Source organism: Cololabis saira, chromosome 2 (assembly GCF_033807715.1).
Source record: "Cololabis saira isolate AMF1-May2022 chromosome 2, fColSai1.1, whole genome shotgun sequence".
NCBI classification, from domain to species: Eukaryota; Metazoa; Chordata; class Actinopteri; order Beloniformes; family Belonidae; genus Cololabis; species Cololabis saira.
In genome coordinates this window covers 25,374,260-25,391,545 of record NC_084588.1, presented here as the reverse complement: position 1 = coordinate 25,391,545, position 17,286 = coordinate 25,374,260, and the positions used below count along the sequence as shown (strand labels likewise).

At 38.9% G+C, this 17,286-nt stretch overlaps 1 protein-coding gene across 2 annotated transcripts; it reads right to left on the bottom strand.

Moving 5' to 3' along the window:
• Window positions 1-887: 887 nt before the first annotated feature.
• On the bottom strand, window positions 888-16,546 carry cul4a (cullin 4A). Of its 2 annotated transcripts, XM_061741464.1 has the most exons (21): window positions 16,313-16,546; window positions 15,935-16,215; window positions 11,814-11,929; window positions 10,838-10,941; window positions 10,006-10,075; window positions 8,824-8,897; window positions 8,586-8,748; window positions 8,408-8,497; window positions 8,231-8,313; window positions 5,802-5,869; window positions 4,808-4,926; window positions 4,519-4,711; window positions 4,275-4,379; window positions 3,982-4,092; window positions 3,193-3,278; window positions 2,949-3,056; window positions 2,609-2,722; window positions 2,418-2,523; window positions 2,150-2,322; window positions 1,886-2,038; window positions 888-1,783 (listed from the first exon to the last, which is right to left on the bottom strand). In XM_061741464.1, the coding sequence occupies exons 2-21, from the start codon at window positions 16,071-16,073 to the stop codon at window positions 1,688-1,690; spliced, it is 2,271 nt and encodes a 756-aa protein (XP_061597448.1). In that variant the 5' UTR covers window positions 16,074-16,215; window positions 16,313-16,546; the 3' UTR covers window positions 888-1,687. The 2 variants fall into 2 exon arrangements, with proteins under 2 accessions (XP_061597448.1, XP_061597440.1); XM_061741456.1 differs by having other exon boundaries at window positions 15,935-16,546.
• Between the last annotated feature and the right edge of the window lie 740 nt (window positions 16,547-17,286).

The following is a 17,286-nucleotide window of genomic DNA, read 5'->3' as shown; positions in this document are numbered from 1 at the left end:
ATCTAACAAAAGGTACCATATGTTGCTCTAATATCTCACCATACTTTTCTGCATTCATGCCATTATCACAGACATATTAATGACCCCGCCAGTGGCACAGATACCAGCCTGTACCATAACAGACCCTGGTATATGAACTTGTTGCTGATAACACCCTGAATGCACTTTTTCCATCTTTGGTCAAGAACACAGATTCTGTTTATTCCAAAAAAGAGCTGGAACACAGACTTTTCCAATCATAACACACCTTTCCATTGTGTGACCCATCTCTGATGCACCCATGAATCCAAAGAAGATACTGTTACCCCTGGATGAGGTTACTGTAAGGATAGTTTTTGCAGTGAAGTTTACGTTTTTATTTGTGAATGCAGCTCTGAATACCGTAGTGGTTGACAGAGATTTCCTAAATGAATCCCTCAACCAGTTTGGTATATTAGCTATTGATAAATGTCAGTTATTGATGCAGTGCCATCTGGTGAGTAGACGAATCATTCATGGGCATTGAGTTTTGACTTGCCTGTTGTACAAGAACTTCCTCTTAATCCCTTAAAATATGTGATTTTTAAACACTTTAAGCATTTAATGATTTTCTGATAAATTTGTAGACAGATTGGAGATTCACTGCTTCCTTAAATCCCTCTCCCAACTGATCTCTATAAACTAATTAGTTTAAATTGCCAATACAAAACATGATTTTTCTGGGGTTCATAGTGTCTGTAATTAAAGCCAAAGTAAACAAACATTTTCCAAACCATCTCAACGCTCTCATTATTTAAAGTAGTATGTAGTAAACTAAAGCTTGGATGAAAATTGTACCACTGGTAAAAAGTATCCAGACATGTTCAAATACTACTAATAAAAAATAACTGCCATTGGTTACCTATCTATAAATTGTTAATCAAATCATTAAATATCCATTTATTCAGGTTCACTTTTCGCACTCTTACATAGAATACAATCTCATCTACAAAAACATCACCACGTGAAATTGGACATTTTGGTCAAAACATACAAGAGATACCAAAAGTAATACCTGATTGGCTGGCCTGCATGTCATTTAGCAATTGTGTTACACATAGTGAAACTAACTCCTCCAGCCCACTTTACTCATCTCAAGCCTCTTCTCTTTCCTCTTGTTCTCAAAAGCTCCTTCTTTACCTAATCAAGCAAACAATCCTGCCAAGCTTGGACTCAGCAGTTTATGCAGTCATTCAAAGGAAGACTGCCTCAAACAAACAAAAAAAAAAAACTAAAATAAAATAACACACAAAAGAAGTCTTAAAACTTGAGACAAACTGCTATGAAAGAAAATAAGCGATATAGATTGATGGGATGGAGGAAAGAAACCCATTTCCAAGAAAACAAAACAAAGACACAGAAAGTGCTAGTTATTTTCAGTAGAGTTTTGCATTAGCAGATTTGTGAGTGATAAGCCAATCATCAACAACCCGGGCCACTCCTCCAGCCCAATCCCAGAGTCCCACTAAAGATGTTGCAGAACAGGACCAGCACAACCAAGTCTCTCTTGTCTCTCTGGAGCTCTGCGTCTTGTGGACATTGCGTCCAGGATTGTGGGAAGGGAGGGAAGATGGGCGCCAGAGGAGAGGCTGAGGGGCTGTAGTCCTGTGTTGTGCCCTCAGCTGTATGCTTGCTGTGAGAAAAGCACAGTGGTGACAGCAGCGCTCCTTCAGGCAACATAGTGATACTGGTTAGGAGTCTCCTTGTCACGTTCCATGTAGTCTCTGTCTATGAGTGACTCAATCCGCTTCTTTAGATCCCCCGGCTGTGGAAGGTTTAGCAAGAGAGATGTTAGAAAGCTTTGGGCATGAGTACATGTGAGTGTAGGAAAACCGGAAAATTAAGGATGAGAGACTTAATACGTCACCTTGACAGGGAATTTAAGCTGGTTGTAGAGCTCTGATACTAGTAGGTTGTGGCTGAGGGTCTTTCTCATCTTCATGATGCGCACTACAGCTGCATCAATCTGATACTGCCTGTCTTGAAACACTCGCTCTGTGGTGCTTACCTGCTCCTCCACCTGAAGGTAAAATTCATTCAATTAGGGCAGCCAATTTTTCCGTTTAGGAACGAAAAACTGTGGTGAGTAAAAGTCAAAAACACAAACAAAGTAAGAAAATGTGCTCTTTACCGTCTCCTTCATCTGAATCTGGTTGATCTTAATGCGAAACAGTTTGTGTTTAAAGTCATTGTTGAAATTGAAACGATCTCCATCTTCCACATCTTTTCCTCGAGGGTTCTTGTTGAGGACACGTGCTTTTCCACAAGCCAGCGACTGCAGTGTTCTTTTGAGCTCTCCCTCCTCTGCGCAGCACAACAGAGAAAGACAGTGAAGCAGTGCGAAGAAAACCTTTCCCACAACTAAATGATGGCACTACATATTTAAAGACATGTGTAACCTATGCCGGTGGCAGCACGGATCTCCTCAATGCTGAATTCCTCTCCTTCATTAAACATGAGTAAAACCAGTGTCTGGAACAGCGAGACCTGCAGCTCCTTCTTTCCCTGCAGGATATAGCATTTTTGTGAGTGCAGCTCTTATGTTTGTCCATAATCGTCTATGCCCCATTAATAAATGCCAGGCCCTTACCTCTTTAAACTCTGCCTTTAGTACAGCATGGCCCAGTGTGGGCTGCCACTGCAGCTTTCTGCCACTGTGCTTACCCAGGTAGAACAGCTTGAAAACCTCCTGGAGTTTGACCATCTACCAGAAAGTTAAAGATTTAACAAGGACTGCTGAAAATCATCAATAAAATACAATGACATCACAGTTTTTGTTTTGACAATAATTTACTCAAAATAAACCAGTTTATTGCTCAAGTTCTACAAAACTATATAGATCTAGGAGTACCATCTGCTTCAATGACTCCCTTTAGCAAGGTAGGTGCATTTGTGCATCATAAGAACAGAACAAAAACAGTAATGCTCACCTCTGAGGGCAGGTGGACTTCCATAGGTGTGTATGAAGGCCAGTAGCCCATGGTGAGGATGTTGACAGTGAGCTCTATGTTGCTTGGATCACTTTGATTCTGTATATACTGGGTGTAAATACCACAATCAATTTACCATTCTTTATGAAAAATGCTTTCAATGATATTACAAGGAAGGACATAAATATACTATAAACTTAGCCATGTGTGTTTATAATTGTATATACTCCGTTATTTCAAGTACCTGTTTGAACTGGATCATAATGTCTTTAGACAGCTCCATATCCTTAAACATCCCCTCAAGCTTACTGGTAAATGCTGCTCCACATTCTGCAGGAGGTCATAACCACAAATATGAGAACTGACATACCCGTAAAACACCACAAATGGAAATGCATCAGATCTATCAGTCTAGTGAAAAGTTGATAGAATTATTAGTCATAGAAACAATTTCAGATCAAAGTGTAAAAAGCATATTAAACCTTAAAACTCAGTTTAAATGATATCAAGAATATACAGGACTGTCTCAGAAAATTAGAATATTGTGATAAAGTTCTTTATTTTCTGTAATGCAGTTAAAAAAACAAAAATGTTATACATTCTGGATTCATTACAAATCAACTGAAATATTGCAAGCCTTTTATTATTTTAATATTGCTGATTATGGTTTACAGTTTAAGATTAAGATTCCCAGAATATTCTATTTTTTTGAGATAGGACATTTGAGTTTTCTTAAGCTGTAAGCCATGATCAGCAATATTAAAATAATAAAAGGCTTGCAATATTTCAGTTGATTTGTAATGAATCCAGAATGTATGACATTTTTGTTTTTGTAATTGCATTACAGAAAATCACAATATTCTAATTTTCTGAGACAGTCCTGTATATCATAAACCATGCTGGCACTTGTAACATCCTCACATCTTATAAAAAAAACAGGTAAATATGTTCCCTAAAATGTTAAATGAGGTGTGGGTTGAAATTAAAGACAACGTTCTGATACATAGTGGAAGCCATGAAACTGGAGACTCACCATGTTTGAGTTTTGAGAGCATGGACTTCTCAGCATCAACAGAGGCACTCTTACCCACCAGCAAACGCTTGGCCAAGTCTTTCTTATAAAAAGCTTCAAACACATCTTTGCCTTTAGGGGAAAGAAAAAAAGAAGAGGCGTCAAAGATGATCACACAATGGAAACGTTAACTGTGGTCAGACATGTCCTTATGAGAAAACACCACAAACACGTCTTGTTACACCATCAGACATTAATTGGCAACAAACACACACACTTTCCTTCCATACATACATACAGAAGCATAAACTGACCATGTATGAAGCGGAAGATAATCATTATCTTGTCCAAGATTCTCTCCAGCTCCTCCTCTGTCGCCTCCTTGTTCCCAGCTCGTAGTTTAGAATCCACATATTTAGCTGGATGAGAAGTAAAAGCCATGAAATATATAATCACATGCTCAAACTAATAAAAAATACATGACAAACTGGACTGTGTAAATATGCTCCAGAGTATGGAGGCAGTTCTTTTACAAATGTAATTCATTGTCTGACCTACCGATGAGCTCAGCGGGCTTGTTAGGTCTCTTGTTGATAAAGGTTTCAAAGGCTTCCTTCATGGCGTTGATGAAAGCCTCATTCCGTGCAAAACAGCTCTGTGCCACATTGTCCATCTTGTCCTTGAAGTCCAGCAGTTCCTGAACCATGTCCTTGTCTTTCTCTGGTGTACATACAATCTCTCCACCAAATGACTGCAACCAGACAGTGTTTGTAAGCAGTTGTGGGACCTAACAGGAGTGGAATTCATTTGCCTTTGTTTTATGTTTTTGTAGGGTTGTTGTGCATACCTTGATGTATTCCCTCCAGAATTGCAGTAATGTCGGAAGTCCTCCTTTCACCTTACTGAAGAGCTGGTAGAGCAGACCCAGCTCAGTAACACGATTCTCATCCAGCAGAATGCTAAGACCTGTCACAAAGACAGACAATAATGTAAATGGTTAGTTGAAACAGAAAGTGGAACCCCTTTTCATGATATAAGAATCATCTGGTTCCTACCAGCTATTAAAATTAAGTAAAATCAACATCAACTTGAAGTCATCAATTTCTGTATGATGTTATTAGTCTCTTGCATCGGTTGTAAGCATTTTTTTCCGCTCTTGACTTTCATTTACCAACAGTGCTCATAAGGTCCTGCCACAACATTTCCATTTCAGGTTAGGCTGGGCCACTGAAAACACTTGATTCTTCTCTTCTTTATCTGTATTAAATCTGTTGGTGGGCTCTGAATCACACTGTGCAACCAAGTTTTAACCGAACTTCAGCTAATCTGTCGTACAGATGACCTCACATTTGACTAGAATGTTCTGCTTTGTTTATGGTTGATTTAATAACTCCAAGGTTCTTAAACAACCCTCCACCCCGGTGCATGACCACTGGTATAAGGTGTTAGCTAAAAACCAAATACAACACATCAGCACAAACATGGTTCTAAACATTTTGGCTAACCACTTTCATTGTCGTCTTATCTACAGAAGTGTAAAAGCGATTTGTTGTGTATAGTGAGATCAATGCAGCTGGATACATGCTAAAATAAATAAGCCCCTTATGTAGAACTCTCTGAACTCTCTATGTAGAACTCTCTTTTTTTTTTAAGTTGTTTTGGATGATAAATAATATAGGTTGTCATCCCTTAAAAAAAAAAGAAAAGTAACAGCCCCATAAATTACACCACTACAATAAATGCCACCCTGGCACAGCTCAACACACACTGAACACTATAGTCCCCATAAACGTAAATAGCCCCAAAACAAACAAAAATAACAGCATTTCACCCAGACATACCTTTTTGTAATATTGCAGTCATGTGCTCTCCTAGAAGTTGTTTCTCAACACAGCTAATAAGAGGTTTCCTGTAAAACGATGAAGGGACAACAAAAAAGAAAAACTGGGGAAATCCATCTGGAAGCTTCAATCTCATCTAGCTGTCCAAAGCACTCTCCTGGTTAAGAGCCCATATTACACTTTTCTTTTTTTCTTAAAATATAAAAAATAAGGGAGTAAACTAACTAAACTGTAAAATCATAGAAAGCTAATATTTGATCATATTTCCCCAAATGAAAACTGTGATTCAATCAAAAGATGGGCCTTTTCGAGAAGACGAAGGACATGGTTCGCACAAATTAATAAAGGTAATTTCCCAGAGCAGTGCAATTTTGAAGGATCATTAATAAGGTTGTTGCAGAAAAATAAGACAAGCAATAATAAAAAAATGTCCACTACAGTTAGCAAACACTTTTATCCAAAGCGACTTACAACAGAGGAAACAAATCAACCCACTGGAACACGTGGTAAATTGCAGTGGTACAGTTAAGAGAGCATTCTGGTGTGGGGTAAGAGGTTAGAGAGAGAAGTTGATTTATGAGTGGAGGTCCTCTCAGAAAAGGAGAGGTTTTAAGAGCTTATTGAACACAGAGAGGGATGGCCCTAGAAGGAACATCATTGAGGAGGCTTGTATGAGAACAGTCTTAACTGAGTTCGCTGTTGTCTGAAGAGGAGCCCGGGCCAATCAATGTTCTTCAAATGAGCGTAACACTCAGGAAGTGGCATGAGCCTTTACAATTGAGTTCAATTAAGCCCTGAAATTACCATATAGGCGACTGTCATCAACTTGTGTTTCGGGCAGCCACAGATAGCCACCGATGGTCAATGAACAGAAGTGTGACATATCCTTAAAGGGTGATCAACAAACAGACGTGGTACTGTGTTTTGGACCTCTTATAGGGGGTTTACTGTTCAGGCTAGTAGGCCAACTGGGTGGGCAATGCAGAAGTTGAGGCGGGATAGAACCACAGCCTGTACAAAGAGTTGAGTGGCACGATCAGGAGAAAGAGGGAATATGGTCAGAGAAAATTAACTGGTCATTGATCATGACACACAGGTTTTTTGTAGCCTTGGTAGAAGTGACTGCAGTAGAGACAATATTTATGTTAATGTTTTAGATAATCAAATGATGGGCATTGATAACAAGGACTTCGTCTTAGAAGAGTTAAGTTGAAGGTGGTGTTCCTTCGTCCGTGTGGACAGGTTGGAGAGACACGCAGTGATTGTGGGGTTATCTGGAAGTAGAGAGGCGATGTGATAAAGATTTGCTCTTGCTATAATACTTACAAAAGGTACGCCATGTGAGATAGGATTGGGACGAATAATGCTCTATAGCAGAGATGACCAAGTTTAAGAGTGTTGACACCAGTATGCTGTGGTTAACTGTTCGAAAGCAGGTGATAGGTCTAGAACAGGGGTCGGCAACCCGCGGCTCTAGAGCCGCATGCGGCTCTTTAGAGCCACCCTAGTGGCTCCTAGAGCTTTTTCAAAAATGTTTCACCTTTTTTTCCTTTTTTTTCTTCTTTTTTCCCTTCCTTTTTCCCTTTCCTTTTTCCCTTTCCTTTTTAAATCGCGACATTTCAACTTTTTTCTCGAAATTTTGACTTTTTTCTCAACATTTCAACTTTTTTCTCGACATTTCGACTTTTTTCTCGAAGTGCATAATGAAAAAAAAAATCTCCCCCCAGTTCTAACTAATATAGAAACATGCAGCATGTGTTGCCTTCATTCTAAGGCTGATACAAGACTTTTCATTTTTTGTGGCTCCAGACACATTTGTTTTTTACGTTTTTGGTCCAATACGGCTCTTTCAACATTTTGGGTTGCCGACCCCTGGTCTAGAAGGACCTTTTGAACCAAGACTAGTTTAAATCAAGAAAGCTTTTAGTGTGAGGAAGTTAGTGACCTGTTTTGAAACTGCCCTTTAGATAACTTGGGAAAGGAAGAGAAGCAGTAAGACTGGTCAATAGTTCTCAACCTAGCAGGGTCTGAGTGAGGGTTTTTTAGAAGTGGCATGATTATAGCCTGTTTGAAGGCAAGTAAACTTACAATAGGCTCGATGAATGACAAGTACGAGTTATAGCACACAGAATACACAGACAGAAAAGCACTCACATTACTGTGGTGTAATAACAGCGACAATGACTGTTAGGATTTAGAAAAAGGCATGCATCTTTAAAAAGGCCTTATACCCTAAGAGCTGAATTAAATTAAAGCCTCTGCTGTTATCTATTTATTTGGGGAAATATGACATGTTTTAACTCATGAATGTTAGTAAAAACACAGGAGTTGCTTTTAAAAGGAAAGATGGGATGCATCATGCAATGACAGCTGGTATAAAGTGGAGCCACTGTAAAAGGTGAGTATAGTTCATAGATGTCAAGTCTTACTGAGTGCTCTGGTCGAGGTAGCTCACAATTCGATCATTCTCCTCTTCTAAACGGCGAGCCACGTGATGCAGGTACTCGGGTACCTGTACACATACACACTCTGTACTTCTTTTGTGCAGAAAAAGTTACATTAAAAAGCTGTAACCACTTTAAACATATATCCACTGGTAATCTTACATCTCTTTCCTGCATCAGCCGCTGTCCCTCAGCTGCATAGAGGCGATTGGTCTCAGACAAAAATCTATCCTCAAATGAGTCTTTGTAAACCTTAAAAAAAACAACCCAAAGCAGACAGTAAGTTTGTAGAAACAATGACTACCAATCTAGTATGGATCTGTTAGAGGAGGTGAAGCACCTGCAGGTCTGACAGCATGCCCAGCAGACTCCGCAGCAGACTCCGGTCGATAGTCTCTCCGTTTCGCTCCAGTTCTATCTGTTCCAAAAGGCCTTCTACTGTTCGCTTCTGAACCGCACTGTCGCTCACGATGTGAGTGCGAAACAGTTCCAACCCAGTGTCCCTGCACCATACACATATCATCATCTGTCTGAGAACATCCTAATCAAACAACAATTTGAATAAACCATAGCTTTACCAGATGGAGGGGAGTAGAGAGTTCTGAAGCACATAGGTACGATCAAGGAAGAGAAAGATACTGCGGATCATTATCTGCAAAAAGAAAAAAAACGTATCATTAAGTTACCACCAGAACATTAAATATTTCTATCCATCCATCGATCTTCTTCTGCTTTATCCGTTCCCGGGTCGCGGGGGCAGCAGCCTCAGCAGAGATGCCCAGACTTCCTTCCAGACACTTCCTCCAGCTCTTCCGAGCGGAGTCCGAGGCGTTCCCAGGCCAGCCGAGAGACATAGTCTCTCCAGCCTGTCCTGGGTCTTCCCCGGGGTCTCCTCCCGGTGGGACATGCCTGGAACACCTCCCTAGGGAGGCGTCCAGGAGGATCCGGTACAGATGCCCAAGCCACCTCAGCTGACTCCTCTCAATGTGAAGGAGCAGCGGCTCGACTCCGAGCTCCTCCCGGGTGACCGAACTCCTCACCCTATCTCTAAGGGAGCGTCCAGCCACCCTGCGGAGGAAACTCATCTCGGCCGCTTGTATCCGCAATCTCGTCCTTTCGGTCACTACCCAAAGTTCATGACCATAGGTGAGGGTAGGGGCGTAGATTGACCGGTAAATCGAGAGCTTCGCCTTTCGACTCAGCTCCTTCTTCACCACGACGGTCCGGTACATCGACCGCAAACCTGTGGACGCTGCACCGATCCGTCTGTCAATCTCACGCTCCATCTTTCCCTCACTCGTGAACAAGATCCCGAGATACTTGAACTCCTCCACCTGAGGCAGGACTTCTCCACCCACCCGGAGAAGACACGCCACCCTTTCCCGGTGGAGAACCATGGCCTCAGATTTGGAAGTGCTAATTCTCATCCCTGCCGTTTCCTGCTTGGCCTCAAACCGCCCCAGCACATGCTGAAGGTCCGGGCCGATGAAGCCAACAGGACAACATCATCCGCATAAAGCAAAAATTGAAATCCTGAGGTTCCCAAACCGGATCCCCTCGGCCCCTGGCTACGCCTAGAAATCCTGTCCATAAAAATTATGAACAGGACCGGTGACAAAGGGCAGCCCTGCCGGAGTCCAACATGCACCGGGAACAAGTCTGACTTACTGCCGGCAATGTGAACCAGACTCCTGCTCCGATCATACAGAGACCGGACAGCCCCAGACATTTCTAAACAGATTGAAATCAGTTAAACTTACAGTTTGCCTGCAGTGGTCCTGCCAGCAGCGATTCATTCGTTTCAGAAAGGAAAGGTTGTCCAAAGACTCTGTGAGCTCCAAGTTAAGAAGAAAATCTCAGTTATGTCAAGCCTGTCATATATATATATATATATATATATATATACACTGTATATGTATGTATATACATTCATTCTACATTCATTTATGGAGTGGCGGGCCGCCATTCCTAAATCCTAGGGTTCATCCTAAGGTCATGTCAGGCACGAGGTGTCTATATGTGTATGTGTATGTGTATGTGTATGTGTATGTATGTATATATATATATATATATATACATGTGTATGTATGTATGTATGTATGTATGTATGTATGTATGTATGTATATATATATATATATATATATATATATATATATATACACACACACACACACACACATACATACACACACAGCTCATTATTATAAATATATATATACAAAAATTATTATTTTTAATATACACACACATGCAGAATTAACAAAAAAGGAATAAATATAGATATTTTACATTTTATACAAAAAAATAATATTTGTATTAGTAAAACTACTGATTTATGAGACATTGTCACTAATAATGTCAAATCTGTAAATCTTGTGTTTATCAACAATGGAGGCTCAGAAAGAAGGTGCTTGAGAAATGGTAAAAAGTAATTGGGTTGATGGTTATCTGCAGGAGGTAAAACAGAAAACTGGTGTATACACAGACACAGTAAATTGTTTTCAAAAGTATAACTAAACTTCACACCTGTGCCATATTTGGTGAATGTTTCTATAAGATAAACTGGCATGGCTGTGCACAGAAAAGGATATTCTTTAAACTGGTGGATCTGGGCCTTCACGTGATCCTCACAAACTTGACGTAGTTGCTTGTAGAGTGTAGGTGAGACTTTGTATGAACACAGGTTCTCCACTGCCTTCAAGAGTTTCATAAAGGTAGTTCATCAAATGTAAAGGAGAAAAAAAATACAGGAGAGATTTTTCACACAGTGAAAAAAAAAAGTCTTCATCACATCATAATTTCTTTTTCAATGCAAACATGTTGTCTTTCAATTTTCAGCAACAAAAACTCATCTGTAATGTTATTTTCAAAAGTAAATGGAAACTTAAGATGTCAGGTAAATGGTACTACCCCCCCCCCCCCCCCCCCCCCATGTAGCATTGTTGAAAGAATAACCTTAAAGAAAAGGTATGTATTTATTTAGTTAGTGGTTCAGTACTTTCCTTAACTGAAATTAATAAGTTAGATTCTTTTATTGCACACAGTAAATGTCTTTCTAAAATTTCTAAAATTCTCCAGAAACAGACACATTTTATTCAAGGGTAACATAACCTTCAAACACCTCTAGCTTATTTAGGTTCACAACTTCATGCATCACACTCTTTTAATTAATCAACGACCACTGATCTGTCATGAGTCCATGATGTATCACCTCTACAGAAAGCTGAGCAGTCTGTCTGCACTGTCCATGCAGCAGTGGACAGTTTTTGGCAAGAATTAATGTAATTTATCCCTGAATGGTAATTAACTGATTATGATTGGTAATTAATATCAATTATAATTATACTTTTGATAATTTTTTTAAATAAAAGCTCAAACAAAAGAATTTAGAGATTTTCATTTTGTTACATTTTAGAATACTGACCAACTTTATTTTATTTATTTATTTATTTATTTATTCATTCTTTCAATTATTGAGAAATGGGGTTCGTAGGGCACAACGACTGCTACATACTAATAAGAGCCTGAAAGAAAAAGCTACGTAACTTGATGTTTGTGTTTACAGACCTGATAGAGCTCCTCCAGATTGTACTTGATAGAGGTGCTGTTCTGGATGGCACCCACCGCATCTCGAAGCTTCAGCCACGTGTCCTCTGTATAGTTTTCTGCTAGTTTTGGTTTGTCTGTTTAAAAAAAAAAAAAAAAAAAAAAAACAGCACCAAAGTTTATTTTTGGGATGCATGTTTTTTGTAAATATCAGATTTAGTATAAGATATTCAGTAGAGAGAAAAGTTTGGACCAAGTACTCAGTCTAAATGAGTGTCCAAACTTTTCACTGATATTGTACATTTTGAAACCATCCTCATGTCCATACCAAAGGGGTATGATGAGCCAAAAGTGCTCCCTGACCAAATGCCCTGGACCTGGAAACGCTCAAGAAATGTCATTGCTCCTCCTGGATCTTCTGATGTCTACAGAAAACAACCAAGACATGATAGTCTTCCTCCAGAAGGACAAATCCAGCCAGGTATTATTGTTAACATCATTTCTTGTGTGCATGTGGGTGTTGCCACACCATGATCAACTTAAATACAAAGGCCTAATGCCCTACAAATACTTTTTTTCAGTTTGTCTTACATTTAGAGGCAGCACTCTGCATGGGACCAAATTAGTGCATTTAAAAAAAGTGACTTAGACTTATTTCAACTTCGAATAGGTCTTAAGGAAACACAGAGAGGAAGAGACCTCCCATTGAGTAAATAATGTATCTATCTAGTGGTTGCTGTGACATGTTTTTATGAACACTAGAATAGAGCTCAGGCTAAACCTCAGCTGCAGATTAAAACAAATTAAGTGCAATGGGGTTTGATACCACAACTATCTTTAGTTACGTAAGAGTTCAACCAGGGTTTAAACCTCAGCTCAGACAGTGACAGTGCAGTTGGCCTGAGATGTTTTGCAGATATTTGTATGATTAGAAATTCCTTAAAAAGTTATCCTTAAAAACAAAAAACAAAGCATAAAATGTCTACATTTATGTCGTCACCAAAACATATACAATGCTATTCAATCATTTAGAGGTATACATCTTCAAAAATAACTAGGATGCTACCAACTGTACATATTGAGAAAGATTGTATAAAATCCTTTAAATCCCTTTAACGTTTTGAGTATTAATTGACAATGAAAAATCCAAACATTTTCTAGGGCCACTTAATCCAATGCAGAGTCACCATGTCAATGAAAAATCCAAAGCACTAATAATAAAGTGGCAAAAGCTGTCAAGTGATTTAGATTCAGACGACTTTAATTATCCCTTGGGGAAGGTTCCCTCAGGTAAAATTGACGTCTCCATCTCACTCTCTCACTCTGATGTTGATGTTCTGCAATGAAAAATAAAATATAAGATAAATTCCTGTTGATGACGTTTTTGTGTAACAAACATGGCGGAAGGCGGATCTGAGAGTGAGGAGCTCGTTGTTAAACGAGGCTCCAGCTCCGTTATCTAGAACTGGTTTGGATTGAAAAAGAGAGACGAGGAGCAAACATCATCTATTATGTGCAGAGTCTGCAAAAACAGAGGGAAATGGTTGTTACATTTTGATATAACGTTTGACTATTACGAAAAAGAAATTGCAATAGTATCTCATTTGTGGCATGTTCCAACCACAGGTTAATTTGCACATTTTATTTATATTAGAAGAGGTCATCACTGATTGGATTTTATTTTCAGTGAACTTTTATTTATTTGTCCTGTTTCTTTATTTATCAGGATGTATTTTTTTCTACTTTGTGATTTTATAAGCTAAGAAATCTTGAAGGACAATGGTACCTTTGCTGTTTGCACTGTTATCCCACTGTTTAAGCCATACCGTTTGAATAAATGTTGAATCTATTCTCACATTTCAAACTTGTTTCATTTGAGTCATTACAGTTTTGCAGTACAGGTGTACTCATTTAATTGATTTTTATTAATTCAATTTAATTGGCGTAGTTTAGTAGCATTTCGTATTCTTTTAGAGCAGTGTTTTGGGGGCTCCAAAGACTTAATGTGGTGATAAATTTATAGTTAAAAAGATGGAGTTGAATTGTTTTTTTTTTTGTTTTTTTAAATCGTCATTTGTATCGTTATCGGGATAAATGCCAGAAATGATCGTGATACATTTTTTAGTCTATACCGCCCATCCCTAGTGCTGAGACAAAGAATTTGTTAAAGTCACAAAAAGTTATGATACCTCATGATAGGCTTGCCACCCGTCCCTTGAAATACGGAATTGTTCCGTAATGGGAATTAAAAGTTGCGTTCCGTATTGAACCAATACAGACACATATTATGCTCTTATTTATTGATGTCACAATATACAGGTGAAGGTCGGAAAATTTGAATATATTGCAAAACTTCATTCGTAGTAAATTCAACTTAGGTGAAACAAATATATTATTTCCCAGTACATGCAAAGTGAGATATTTCAAGCCTTTATTTGTTATAATTTTGTGATTATGGCTCACAGTTTATGAAAACCCCAAATAAAAAATAAATTAGAGAATATTTTATTAAATCAATAAACAATTCCATCATCAACATTATAACAAATAAAGGTTTAACATATCTTGCTTTGCATGTAATAAGACTAGGTAATATATTAATTTCACCTTTTAAGTTGAATTATTGAAATAAATTAACTTTTACACCATATTCTAGTTGAATTATTGAAATAAATTAACCTTTACACCATATTCTAGTTGAATTATTGAAATAAATTAACTTTTACACCATATTTTAGTTGAATTATTGAAATAAATTAACCTTTACACCATATTCTAGTTGAATTATTGAAATAAATTAACTTTTACACCATATTCTTCACCTGTAGGCTATATTCTACATCTGGACTGATGTGGACATACATAGCATAGGAGGCTATTTCAGTTGGTTGGCTGTCTGTACAGTCCTGCAAGTTCATTGTTATTAAAGCACTTTAAACTTTAAATCAAAGCATTTAGTTTTTTCATATAAAATAAACACATTTTTATGCAGTTTAGAAGTTTTGGGGCTTTTTTTTGGCTCCTGCGCTGCTGAAATCGGGGAGTTCCTTATTTCTATTTGGGTGGCAACCCTACCTCATGAACTGCATGAGCCTTTCAACCAGACCTGAATTAACTCTGATCAGCTGGATCACTCCTTTTGTTTGCCGTAAAAACAATATTCACAAAGCAAGACAAAACTTTTTTTACAGTCAGATCTACAGCTGTATCTTCTGCAGGGTATATATATATATATACACATTAGGGCTGTTCGATTAATCGATTTTAAATCGTAATCGCGATTATGTAATTAGAACGATGTTAAAACGTGAAACTCGTAAAATCGATTTTTCACTTTTTTTTTTTTTTTAACCTTGTCTGCAACATATTAATGATTGATACCATATTAATGATTGATGGAAATACCTCTCAATACCTGCGACAAGTGCCCATCGGAGAGGCTCTTTAGTGTAGGAGGGGGCGTTGTAACATGCCACCGGGCATCCCATAGCCAGATGCAGTAGACCGGCTCGTGTTCCTTGCAAAAAACTTTACACACCTCTACCTCCTTCATGGGTTGCATTATTATTTAGCATGCAAAAACCCAGTTTAGTTTAATTAGAAAATGTCTTGTTTTATTTAATTGGAAATATAACTTACTGTATGTTTGCAAGTGCTGATTTGCTGATTTCTTTTTTCAGAGATAAAACTTTATATTTTATTATATTTTTTAAAACTTTTTTTCAACTTATTTTACAGAGTTTTGCACTTTATTCATTCATTTTTGGTTTAATAAGAGCAAAGTTTGCACTTAAAGCCCAATGGGGCAAATGTTCAATAAAAAAACAGCATATTTGAAATCATTTCTTTGCCTTTTGTCAATTCACAAAATAATCGTAATCGAAAATCGGATTTTGAGAGAAAAAAATCGAGATTTTATTTTTGGGCAAAATCGAACAGCCCTAACCTGAATTAACTCTGATCAGCTGGATCACTCCTTTTGTTTGCAGTAAAAACAATATTCACAAAGCAAGACAAAACTTTTTCACAGTCAGATCTACAGCTGTATCTTCTGTAGGGTATATATATATATATATATATATATATATATATATATATATAAATAATGCAATGCATGTGTAAAAAACATTCTGTGTCAGTACCTTTAAAGTTTTTGATCACCAGTTTCTTAGAGGCGCCTGTCTTGCCTGATCCCACAGAGGTCCTGGACATCCCGTTGGTGCCATGGTCTGTTAGGGTGGAGAAGCTGGCCCTCTTGCTCTGTCGGGTGTCCTCTGCCATTATCAGATTAGTACTTTGGCTTAACGCTGTATGGTTCAAGTGTTTTGTAAATTACTGCCGGGTTGTTCCTGACAGCCAGTGATTCCCCTGTCAGCAAAACAAGTCTCTGTCGCGTATGTGGTTGACAGTGCAGGAGCTCAGTCTATTTGAAACAGAAGTAGTGTGGAGCAGCAGTCACAGAGGGGTTAGTTGAACATTAAACATGACTAGTAAACATGCAGCTGTGCTAACAGCGTTACCTAAAACCTGCAGCGGTCACTTTTCATAACACTTAGCCTCCGTGCTGCAGCTCCATGTCAGCGGCTCTTACAGGCGGTTAACAGCTCAACCGAGGTGTCATTCCAAACCAGACCGACACACCAAAGCTACATAGTTTGGCGTTTTTTTATATAATTGACTCGTGTTGCCGCTTATTTACCATTTAGCTTGCTAGCACAACAAAATGGCTTTTGTGAGGCAGCTCAGCTGGACAGGTGCATCTTGGGGGAAAAGGAGCCGCGCTGCGTTCAGGGACCGTCGAACGTTTTATGTGACTTAGGTTAAAGCGGCACTATGTAACTTTTCCACCTTAATATCATATTTCCAGAGTCATTGTGATGGTACATCAACTTCCAACAGGTTTAATGACACCTCTGTCATGGTCTGTGGGGTCTGTATCGCCTTCACTGGCACTATGTAACTTTGAGGAGCATGGTAGGAACCCTGCCACACTAAAAAACTACAATTTTTTACGGCTTTGCTGCTTTACGGCATACGTCACTTCCCCCTCCTTCCCGATTCGTAGTCGAGACGAAAATGGGCGGGGCGTGGAGCGCAGCTCCGCAGAAGCTGGTAACCCGTTGCTGTTGTAGCTGCAGCAGCTCCACACAACAGACGTGGGGAAAAGATCGCTGATGGTTTAACTTTTCACCGCTTTCCTGCTTGGAGGCAGAACCACGGAGGCCAAGTATCTGAGATAACAGAGTAAAACAGTCATCGGCTCGCTTGGATCGCGGCTGTAACGACCAAACATAACGTTCCTCAGTAAACAAACAAACACGCACACAGACGGGCGTCTGATCAAAACACGGGTTTATTAAACCACAAACAAACACTCACAGACCGGGGTCGGATCATTCAAACGAGTTTTATTCCCCACTACTCCAGCTAAACGCAGTTGCTGGCCAGCTCTCTGCGGTGCGATTAATTTTGTTGAGGAAAAAATATTAACTAT

Bases quoted from the DNA above. Each gene is read 5' to 3' on its own strand.
- cul4a (XM_061741456.1), bottom strand. From the start codon at position 16,073: ATGGCAGAGGACACCCGACAGAGCAAGAGGGCCAGCTTCTCCACCCTA. The intron at 10,942-11,813 runs GTCTGTAAACAC...AAACTCTTGAAG, and splicing joins ATCTGGAGGAGCTCTATCAG to GCAGTGGAGAACCTGTGTTC. The intron at 8,314-8,407 runs GTAAGATTACCA...GTATGTGTACAG, and splicing joins GGCTGATGCAGGAAAGAGAT to GTACCCGAGTACCTGCATCA.